The 12,136-nt window shown below is 45.5% G+C and overlaps 1 protein-coding gene across 1 annotated transcript in view; it reads left to right on the plus strand.

Moving 5' to 3' along the window:
* tmc7 (transmembrane channel like 7) overlaps positions 1 to 12,136 on the plus strand; it is a 101,321-nt gene that overhangs the window by 62,389 nt on the left and 26,796 nt on the right. Inside the window, exon 10 of the mRNA XM_043712160.2 lies at positions 7,395 to 7,515. Within this exon, the coding sequence (XP_043568095.1) occupies positions 7,395 to 7,515 (121 nt within the window). The remainder of the gene's footprint in view (positions 1 to 7,394; positions 7,516 to 12,136) is intronic.

Genomic DNA, 12,136 nt, shown 5'->3' on the forward strand with positions numbered 1-12,136 from the left:
ATCCTCTCTGCTCTGATTAAAAACAACCCCAGTGTTTTTTCATAACTAAAGCTCTCCAGCCTTGGCAACATCCTGGTAAATCTCTGCACCATCCTTTTCAAGACCAGCTAGGGATGGGCGATAAATGCTGACCAGCCAATGACAGCCATGTCCCACAAAGAGTTTTTTTAAAAATAGGCCTGAGTTTGCCACGCTCAGACATGAAAAGTTGCCAGGTGACCTCAGATTATTCCAGAAGGGTAAGATATTTCAGATGTGTAAGTAACTAGCAGTTTCATACTGCTGCTATGCACCGGGAATACAAGTGGTGTTTGCTACTTAGGGTGCTGCCGTCAAGTCAAAAAAACCTCCTGCCTACCAAACAAATAAGTAGTGTGTATGAGTATTAGTGTTGGTGTAGGCTGAATGTCCCAGAGTCAGACAGATCACATGAGACAATGTGTTCCTTCACTTTTCACAATAGCCAAGGTACTAATCACACTCCAGTCAGACTTTGCAAACCTGAAACACTGAATTTTATTACATTAATTCCTGGAATGGCAGGTTGTCTTATGAGGAAAGGTTCGATAAGCTTGACTTGTACCTCCTGGAAGTTACTGGAGTAAAAGACAATTTGGTTTAAGCGTATAAAATCTTGAGGAGCCTTGGCAGGATAAATTTAGAAAGAACGCTCCCTCTTATGGAAAATTCTAAAACTATGGGTTATTGGTCACTTCTGAGGAAAGGTCACTGGACTTGAAATGTTAACTCTGATTTCTCCCACAAATGCTGTCAGACCTGCTGAGTTTTTCCAGCAATTTCTGTTGTTAAAACAGATAAGGTGATTTTTTTATTTCTCTGAGTGTTGTGGGTCTTTGGAACTCCTTAACCTGAAAGCAGATTTCTTGAATAATTTTAAAGTAGATAGTGTTCCACGACCTGTTTAATCAGAATCTATCAGGATCGAGTGCTGAATGACCAACTCCTAATTCATATGTTTGTAATGTAACTGTTAGTTGTAATTTTGTGATTGGATAGTATTTGCTAACTGCATCTTCAGCTGCTTCACCAATGACCTTCCTTCCGTCATAAAGTCAAAAGTGGGAATGTTCATCGGTGATTGCACAATGTTCACCATTCGCGACTTCTCAGATACTGAAACAATCCATGTTCAAATACAACAAGATCTGGACAATATCCAGACTTGGGCTGACAAGTGACAAGTAAAGACCGCAATTTCCCCTCAGACGTGGTTGACGATGCTCTCCACCGCATCTCCTCCACTTCCTGCTCCTCCGCCCTTGAACCCCACCCCTCCAGTCGCCACCAGGACAGAACCCCACTGGTCCTCACCTACCACCCCACCAACCTCTAGATACATCGTATCATCCTTCGTCATTTCCGCCACCTCCAAACAGACCCCACCACCAAGGATATATTTCCCTCCCCTCCCCTAACAGCATTCCGGAAAGACCACTCCCTCCGCGACTCCCTCGTCAGGTCCACACCCTCCACCAACCCAACTTCCACTCCTGGCACCTTTCCCTGCAACCGCAAGAAATGCAAAACTTGCGCCCACACCTCCCCCCTCACTTCCCTCCAAGGCCCCAAGGGATCCTTCCATATCCGTCACAAATTCACCTGCACCTCCACACACATCATTTACTATATCCGCTGCACCCGATGTGGCCTCCTCTACATTGGGGAGACAGGCCGCCTATTTGCGGAACGTTTCAGAGAACACCTCTGGGTCACCCGCAACAACCAACCCAACTGCCCTGTGGCTGAACACTTTAACTCCCCTTCCCACTCCACCAAGGACATGCAGGTCCTTGGCCTCCTCCATCGCCAGACCATGGCAACACAACGCCTGGAGGAAGAGCGCCTCATCTTCCGCCTAGGAATCCTCCAACCACAAGGGATGAATGCAGATTTCTTCAGCTTCCTCATTTCCCCCTCTCCCCCTTATCTCAGTCCCAACCCTCAGACTCAGCACCACCTTCTTTACCTGCAATCTTCTTCCCTACCTTTCCGCCCCCAACCCCTCTTCGGCCTATCACCCTCACCTGAACCTCCTTCCACCTATCGCATTCCCAACGCCCCTCCCCCAAGTCCCTCCTCCCTACTTTTATCTTAGTCTGCTTGGCACACCCTCCTCATTCCTGAAGAAGGGCTTATGCCCGAAGCGTCGATTCTCCTGCTCCTTGGATGCAATCTGACCTGCTGCGCTTTTCCAGCAACACATTTTCAGTTCTGATCTCCAGCATCTGCAGTCCTCACTTTCTCCTAAGTAACATTTGTGCCACACAAATGCCAGGCCACGACCATCATAAATAAGAGACAGTCTAATCACTGTCCTTTGACATTAAATGTCTTACCATCACTGAATCCCCCGTTATCAACATCCTGGGGGTTATCATTGACCAGAAACTCAACTAAGCTCACCACATAAACACAGCGGATACAAGAGCTGGTCGGAGGCTAAGGATACTATGCTGAGGAATTCACTTCCTGACTCCCCAAAGCCTGTCCATTATCTATAAGGCACAAATCAGGAGTGCGATGAATATTTACCACTTGTCTGGATACATACAGTTTCAACAACACCAAGCTTGACACGATCCAGGACAAAGCAGCCCACTTGATTGGCACGACATCCACAGCATTCACTCCCTTCATCATCAATGCTCAGTAGCAGCAGTGTGTGCTATCTACAAGATGCGCTGCTGAACTTCACCAAATATCCTCAGACATCACCTTCCAACCCCACAATCACTTCCATCCAGAAGGATAAGGGAAGCAGATATGTGGGAACACCAACTCATCTTCCTTTGTGTAATCCAAAGAAAGCGATGGGACCAGACGGAGTACCAGGCTGTGCACTCAGACCATGTGCAGATCAACTGGCAGAGATCTTCTGACATCCTCAACCTCTCCCTGCAGCAGGCCACTGTCCCTGCCTGTTTCAAGAGGGCCAACATCGCCCCTGTGCCTAAGAAGGCTCATGCAGCATGTCTCAATGACTACCGCCCAGTGACCCTAACATCGGTGGTCATGAAGTGCTTTGAAAGGCTGGTCATGGCATTAATCAACTCCAGCCTCCCCACTACTCTTGACCCACTCCAATTTGCCTATCGAACCATCCGATCCACGTCAGATGGCATATCACTTGCCCTTCACTCTTCTCTGGAACATCTTGACACCAAGAACAGCTATGTAAGAATCCTGCTCATTGCCTACAGTTCAGCCTTCAACACGATTATTCCCTCGAGACTGATTACTAAACTTAGTGATCTCGGACTAAGCCCCACTCTCTGCAACTGGATCTTCAGTTTCCTGACCCACAGGCCACAATCAGTGAAGATTGGGGACAATATTTCATCTTCACTAACACTCAACACTGGAGCCCCCCAGGCGGTGTGCATTCAGCCCCCTACTGTACTCACTGTATATCCATGACTGCGTTGCCAAATACTAGACTAATGCTATTTACAACACCACCATAGTCGGTCGAATCTCAGATGGCGACAAACAGACTACAGACGGGAGGTGGAAGCCCTGGAAAAATGGTGCACTGAGAGCAACCTAGCTCTCAATGCTGGCAAAACCAAGTAACCCATTATTGACTTTCAAGCGGGATGGTACTCATCCTCCCACACACATTAACAGCACAGAGGTGGAAGGAGTGGAGAGTGTCAAGCTCCTGGGAGTGGTCATCCACAACAAGCTTTCTTGGACTCTTCATGTGGCCTGTTGGACTCTTCAAAGGCCAACAACATCTCTTCGTTCCTCAGGCAGCTGAGGAAATTTGGCATGACGGCAAATACCCTTACAACTTTTATAGGTGCGCCACTGAGAGCATTCTGTCTGGATGTATCACTACTTGGTATGGCATCTGTACCATTCAAGATCGGAGATGGTTACAGAGAGTGGTGAACTCAGCCCGGGCAATCACAAAGGCCAACCTCCCATCTATAGAGTCCATCTAACAGGTCCGCTTTCAAGGAAAGGCCACCAGCATTCTCAAAAGATCCATCCCACCCTGGCAATATTTTTCTACAATCTCTACCATTGGGGAGAAGGTACAGAAGTCTGAACACATGCACCAGCCGGTTTCAAAACAGTTTCTACCTTACTGTTGTCAGAATACTGAATAGACTCTCAAATTCTTTGCATTTGCCTGTACCTGTGCTTTTTGTTTTCGCCATTGTTTACCCACTATTTACTTAGCTATGTTATTTAAACTCTGTGATCTGCCTGTATTGCTTGCAAGACAAAGCTTTTAACTGTGTCTCGGCACACGTGACAATAAATTCAATTCAATTCAATTCAAATTCCCCTCCAAGGAACTCACCATCCTGACTTGGAAATATATTGCCGTTTCTTCACTGTTGCCGGGTCAAGATTCTGGAACTCCTTCCGTAATGGTATTGTGGATCTACCCACAGCAAGTGGTATGCAGTGGTTCAGTGCCACCTTCTCAAGGGTAACGGCGATAAATGCTGGTCAGCTAGTGATGCCCAGATCCCACCAATGAATGCATTTTTTAAAACTAATACTGATTGTGTTAAGAATGAGACTGACAATCAAGTTAAGGTTGTCGGACTGACTCGCAATGTCGTGCATTTGTGCATACTGGAAAATGGATATTTGCTGACAGAAAGAAGAAGTACACAAATCGTGCTGATTTCAACTTAACGAAATCGGCAAAAATTATTCTTTGGCTCATCTGGTTCATTTCTCAGGGCAATACCTTTACTCGCCAGATGTCACCAAATCTTGGCAGTTAACTGCTAGTCATTTGTCTGAGGGAGGATTACCTGACCCGAAACATTAACTCTGATTTCTCTTCACAGATGCTGTCAGATCTGCTGAGTGTTTCCAACAACTTCTGTTTTTGTTTTTGATTTAAAGCAGTTCTTTCGGTTTTTATTTTAACTGCTCGTCGTTATCTAACTAGTGCATTTTTAAGAGGACCACATCTAGAAAAGTTCACATGAGAAAATATAAAAATTAGGAATCTTTTAATTATCCTCAAATTACTTTTGTAGGTACAAAAGGTAAAAAGAATTTAAGTAGGATTAGCAAGACACATATTTGAAAACGAAGAGAAATCAAAATACAATTTGTTTGTTTAAGTGGACGGCACAGTGGCTCAGTGGTTAGCACTGCTGCTTCTCAGTGCCAGGGACCCGGGTTCGATTCCAGCCTCAAGTGACTGTGCGGAGTTTGCGCATTCTCCCCGTGTCTGCGTGGGTTTCCTCCGAGTGCTCCAGTTTCCTCCCACAATCCAAAAGTAGGCAGGTCAGGTGAATTAGCCATCCTAAATTGCCCATAGTGTTAGGTACATTAGTCAGGGGTAAATATAAGAGACTATGTCTGGGTGGGTCACTCTTCGGAGAGTCGGTGTGGACTTGTTGGGCCGAAGGGCCTGTTTCCATACTGTAGGGAATAATTACCTAATTAAGTGAACTGGATATTTTAAAAGGAGAAAGTGAGGTCTGCAGATGCTGGAGATCAGAGCTGAAAATGTGTTGCTGGAAAAGCGCAGCAGGTCAGGCAGCATCCAGGGAACAGGAGAATCGACGTTTCGGGCATAAGCCCTTCTTCAGGAATGAGCAAAGTTTGTCCAGCAGGCTAAGATAAAAGGTAGGGAGGAGGGACTTGGGGGAGGTGCGTCGGAAATGCGATAGGTTGGAAGAGGTCAAGGTGAGGGTGATAGGTCAGACTGGGGTGGGGGCGGAGAGGTCAGGAAGAAGATTGCACGTTAGGAAGGTGGTGCTGAGTTCGATGGATTTGACTGAGACAAGGTGGGAGGAGGGGAAATGAGGAAACTGGAGAAATCTGAGTTCACCCCTTGTGGTTGGAGGGTTCCTAGGCGGAAGATGAGGCGCTCTTCCTCCAACCGTCGTGTTGTTGTGGTCTGGCGATGGAGGAGTCCAAAGACCTGCATATCCTTGGTTGAGTGGGAGGGGGAGTTGAAGTGTTGAGCCACAGGGTGGTTGGGTTGGTTGGTCCGGGTGTCCCAGAGGTGTTCTCTGAAATGCTCCGCAAGAAGGCGGCCTGTCTCCCCAATATAGAGGAGGCCACATCGGGTGCAGAGGATGCAATAGATGATATGTGTGGAGGTGCAGGTGAATCTGTGGCGGATATGGAAGTTTCCTTTGGGGCCTTGGAGGGAGGTGAGGGGGGAGGTGTGGGCGCAAGTCTTGCACCTCCTGCGGTTGCAGGCGAAGGTGCTGGGAGTGGAGGTAGGGTTGGTGGGGGGTGTGGATCTGACGAGGGAGTCACGGAGGGAGTGGTCTTTACAGACTGCTGATAGGGGAGGAGAGGGAAATATATCCCTGGTGGTGGGGTCCGTTTGGAAGTAGCGGAAATGACGGCGGATGATACGTTGTACATGGAGATTGGTGGGGTGATAGGTGAGGACCAGTGTGGTTCTGTCCTGGTGGCGGTTGGAGGGGCGGGGCTCAAGGGCGGAGGAGCGGGAAGTGGAAGAGATGCGGTGGGAGGCATCGTCGACCACGTCTGGGGGGAAATTGCGGTCCTTGAAGAAGGAGGCCATCTGGGTTGTACGTTTTTGGACCTGGTCCTCCTGGGAGAAGATGCGGCGGAGACGAAGGAATTGGGAGAATGGGATGGCGTTTTTACAGGGGGCAGGATGGGAGGAGGTGTATTCCAGGTAGCTGTGGGACTTGGTCGGTTTGTAGTAGATATCCGTGTTGATTCGGTCGCCTGAGATAGAAATAGAAAGGTCGAGGAAGGGGAGGGAGGAATCTGAGACTGTCCAGGTGAATTTGCGGTCGGGGTGGAATGTGTTGGTGAAGTGGATGAACTGTTCAACCTCCTCGTGGGAGCACGAGGCAGTGCCGATACAGTCATCGATGTAAGCGGAGGAAAAGGTAGGGGGTGGTGCCAGTGTAGCTGCGGAAGATGGACTGTTCCACATATCCTACAAAGAGGCAGGCATAGCTGGGGCCCATGCGGGTGCCCATGGCTACTCCTTTCATTTGGAGGAAGTGGGAGGATTGGAAAGAGAAGTTGTTCAGGGTGAGGACTAGTTCAGTCAGTCGAAGGACGGTGTCAGTGGAAGGGTACTGGTTGGTACGGCGGGAAAGGAAGAAGCGGAGGGCTTTGAGTCCTTCGTGATGGGAGATGGAGGTGTACAGGGACTGGATGTCCATCGTGAAGGTAAGGCATTGGGGACCGGGGAAGCGAAAATCATGGAGGAGGTGGAGGGCATGGGTGGTGTCCCGAACGTAGGTGGGGAGTTCTTGGACTAGGGGGGACAGGACCGTGTCAAGGTATGCGGAGATATTTTAAAACCCAATGCTATTACATGCTGTCTCATATCCTCATAATGTTCTTCATAGAATACAGTGAAACCAAAGCTTACTAACTGAATATTTCTCTAGGTCTGTGTTTGTGCGATTGGCTAATATTATTGTTCTTTTGGTGAGCTTGTGGTCACAAATCACGACTTGTACTGGTGATGACGAGTGTAAACCGTGTGGCTACAACAACAAATTGTATCCAGTGAGTACAAAGTTTTTTTTTAAATGCGCAAATATCTGTAATTAGCTTGAAATGGGTATAAAATGCTCTGGTGATGAGAATTTCAATTTGCATGTAGCATAAACAGAATGCAATAAAATGTGTAGTCATCAAGAAATAAGAATCTTTCATGTTTAGTTCTGATACAGAAAAGGTGCATTCTAACGTAATATCAATACTTTCACATTAAGTGAAATCAATGCACAGGTTTGCAAAACGGTTTCATAGAATCTTAAAATCCCTACAGTGTGGAAACAGACCATTTGGCCCAACAAGTCTGCACGACCCTCTGAAGAGTAACTCACACAGACCCATTCCCCTGCCCTATTCTTCTACATTTCCCTAACTAATGCACCTGACCTACACATCCCTGAACACTACGGGCAATTTAGCATGGCCAGTTAACCTAACCTGCACATCTTTGGACTGTGGGAGGAAACCGGAGCACCCAGAGGAAACCCATGCAGACACGGGGAGAACGTGCCGCCCACACAGACAGTTGCCTGAGGCTGGAGTCAAACTCGGATCCCTGGCTCTGTGGGGCAGCAGTGCTAGCCACTGAGCCACTGTGTTGCCCCAAGTAAGATCCTAAGAACTAGGAGCAGAAGTAGGCATTGGAAATGATAATGGCTGATCTATTTCTGCCTCAACTCCATTTTTTTGCCCACTCTCCATAACCTTCAGCCCATTACTATTTAAAAAACGGTTTATCCCCATAAATTTACTCAATGTTTTGGCATCCACTGTACTGTGGGGTAGTGAATTCCATGTAGTTTCACCTCTGTGTTAGAGAAGTAATTTCTCCACATTCCTGTCTTAACTGAAAACCGTGACTCCTATTCTAGATGTCCCCATGTGAGGAAACATAGTTTCTATGTCTACTTGTTCAATCCCCTTTGACATCTTCTATATCACAATTCGATCTCCTCTCATTCTTCTAAACCCCTGAGCACAGACATAAACTGCTCAATCACTCTTTGTAGACAAGCCCTTCATTTCTGGAATTAATCTCGTAAATAAAAAAAGTGAGCAATTATATACTTATAAAGCAACCATTGCATTATTCTTAATAGATTTTCACTCATTTTGGATAGCTTTGCAGTTAATTAACCTGCATAGAAATGGATAATATGTCATTAGTTTTAACATGTGATTTATATATAATGAAAGGTGAAATGTTTATGTTTAACAAGCTCCTTTAATAGCATTTACTTTTGTTATATTCAACTTGTATAAAGATAAATGTTAATAATTCATGCTGCATTGCAAATTATGTTAGTTATATTTGATTTAAAATGAGTTGTTGAAATGGTCCTATTCATTAACTGTTAAACATGAGAACATTGGCAGTGTAATATTGAAGAATTTTAATCTGTGTGAAAAGTAATCATCTTTAAAACCTTTTACCAGGTTTATATATTACTTTAGTTCGAGATTCAAAACACTCAAAACATAGGGGGCATAAAAAAAGTGGATGGTTGCCTTGCATGTGAGGGACTTCTGGGAGGTTCAAGTTATCTTAATAATATATCATTCGATGAAAATCCAGGTCAACAGTTGGTGGTAGCTATGCTTCAATAAAAAGGAGAGAATTCGTGTTATGGCAATATTAACATAAAAACTGCAATAATTATAATGGAGAACTTTATGTAGAGTCATAGAGTCACAACTTCCCCTATATTGACTGGCATTTAGAGCAAGAGACTTAGACAGGGCAGAATTTGTTGAATGCATCCAAGAGGACTTCTTGAAATAGTATGTGGGTCGGCCAATTTGGGGAGAGGCCATACTGGACCTTGTATCGGCTAATAAGCCTGGCCAGGTAATTAACCTTTCAGGGGAAGAGCATTTTGGAAATAGTGATCACAACTCCTTAAGTTTTAAGATCGCTATGAATAAGGATAAGTCAGGATCTTGCTGGAATTGGGAGGAACTGTTATTGGGCAAGTCCACATTTGACATGTGGGAGTTGCTGATGAGAGTTCAGGACCAGCATGTTCTAGTAAGGAGGAAGAACAAGGATGGTAAGGGACCCTTGGATAATGAGGGAGGTTGTGAATTTAGTCAAAAGGAAAAAGAAGCGTATGTAAAGTTTAGGAAGCTAAAAGTGAGAAAGATAAAGAAAGCAGGAAAGAAATCAAGCAGGCAATTGGGAGAGCAAGAAGGGGAAATGAAATAACTTTGGCAAATGGGGTTAAAGAGTATCCCAAGACATTCTATACATACATTAAAAACAAAAGGATAACTAGGGAGAGGGTAGGACCACTCAAGGATAAAGTGGGGAACTGGTGCTTACAGGCAAAGGATGTTGGTGAGATCCTAAGTGAGTGCTTTGCGTCAGTATTCCCCCAGGAGAAGGAGTTGGAGGATAGTTAGATTTCTGTGGAAGATGCTAAAATGCTAGGGCATTTTGAGATCAAGAAAGTAGAAGTGTTGGATCTCTTGAAGGCCATTAAGGTGGATGAGTCCCCAGAACCCCACGGTATCTACCCAGGTTATTGAGAGAAGTAAGAGAGGAGATTTCTGGGGCCTTGACTAAGATCTTTGTATCCTCGCGAGCCACTGGAGAGGTCCTGGAGGACTGGCAATTTAGCTAACGTTGTTCCTGTGTTCAAGAAGTGAAATAGGGAGAATCCAAGAAGCAGTAGACCGGTGAGAATCACATTGCTGGTTGGGAGGCTGTTGGAGAGAATTCTTAGGGATAGAATTGAGAAGGAATGGCCTAATTAGGGACAGTCAGCATGCCTTTGTGTAGGGCAAGTCATGTCTTACTAACTTGATTGAATTTTTCAGTGAGGTGACAAAGGTGATCGATGAAGATAGAGCAGTGGGTGTTGTCTACATGCATCTTTGTAAAGCTTTTGACAAGGTCCCTCATGGTAGGCTCACCCACAAAATTAAGATGCATGGGATCCAAGGTGACATGGCCACATGGATTCAGAATTGGCTTGCCTATAGAAGGCAGAGGGTACTGGTGGATAAGTGTTTTTAAGGCTGGAGGTCTGTGACTAATAGTGTTCCATAGGGATCTGTACTGGGACCTCTGCTGTTTGTGATATATATATATATAAATGACTTGGATGAAAACGTAGATGGCTGGATAAGTACGTTTGCAGCTAACTCATAGACCAGGGGATTTGTGGATAGTGTAGAAGGTTGTCAAAGGATACAGTGGTATATAGATCAGTTGCACATATGAACAGAGAAATGGCAGATGGAGTTTAATCCGTGTAAGTGTGAGGTGCTGCATTTTGGGAGATCAAATGTTTAAGGAAAAATATACAGTTAATGGCAGGACACTGAACATCATTGGTGGACAGGGGATCTTGGGGTTCAAGACCACTTAATAGATAAGTTGGTAAAGAAGGCGTAAGGCAAACTTGCCTTTATCGGTCAGGAATTGAGTTCAAGAGTCAGGATGTCATGTTGCAGCTTTATAAGACTTTGGTTAGGTTACTTTTAGAGTATTATGTTCAATTCTGGTCTCCACATTACAGGAAGAATGTGGGAGGCAATGGAGAGGGTGCAGAAGAGGTTTACTGGATGCTGCCTGGTTTAGACGGTATGAACTACTGGAAGAAGCGGGCATACATTTAAGGCAAGGGATAAAGTTCAAAGGAGATGTGAGGGACAAGTATTTTACACAGCGAGTGGTAGGAGGCTGGAATGTGCTCCCAGGATAGTGGCAGAGGCAGATACATTGGGGCGTTTAAGGGAATTTTAGAAAAGCACATGAATGTACAAGGAATGGAGGGATATGGATCAAGGTCAGGCAGAAGGGATTAGCTTAATTTGGTTCCATGGTTCAACTCATCCTTGCTGACCAAGTGTCCCAAAGTTACCTAGTCTGACTTGTCTGCACTTGTCCCACATTCCTCTGAACCTTTTCTATTCATGTACTTATCCAAATGTCTTTTAATGTTGTAGATATAAGTATATCTACATTTCCTCTGTCAGTTCATTCTAAATATGAACCACCCACTGTGGTTGCAACTCATGTCCCTTTTAAATCTTTCTCCTCATCTTTTCATATGTTCCTTATGATTTTATAAACATTTATGAGGTCACCCCTCAACTTCATACACTCCAGTGAAAAAGGCCGTGGGTGGCACAGTGGTTAGCACTGCTGCCTCACAGCGCCAGAGACCCGGGTTCAATCCCCGCCTCAGGTTTCTGTCTGTCTGGAGTTTGCACATTCTCCCTGTGCCTGCGTGGGTTTCCTCCGGGTGCTCCGGTTTCCTCCCACAGTCAAAAGGTGTGCAGGTCAGGTGAATTGGCCATGCTAAATTGCCCGTAGTGTTAGGTGAAGGGGTAAATGTAGGGGAATAGGTCTGAGTGGGTTGCTCTTCGGCGGGTCGGTTGCGCTTCGGCGGGTCGGTGTGGACTTGTTGGGCCGAAGGGCCTGTTTCCACAGTAAGTAAGTAATCTAAAGTAATCTATCCAGGCTCTCCTTGTAATTGAAACTAGAACATGAGGGCATTGCCTCAAAATGAGGGAGAGAAGATTTAGAACTGAATTGAGGAGGAATTCCTTCATCCAGAGGGTTCCGAATCTGTGGAATTCCCTGACCAGTGAAGTATTTGAGACTTCCTCGTTGAATGTT

The sequence above is a fragment of the Chiloscyllium plagiosum genome, unplaced genomic scaffold (assembly GCF_037043375.1).
Source record: "Chiloscyllium plagiosum isolate Xiang-an unplaced genomic scaffold, Cpla_swu_hap1 HiC_scaffold_20, whole genome shotgun sequence".
Lineage (NCBI taxonomy): Eukaryota > Metazoa > Chordata > Chondrichthyes > Orectolobiformes > Hemiscylliidae > Chiloscyllium > Chiloscyllium plagiosum.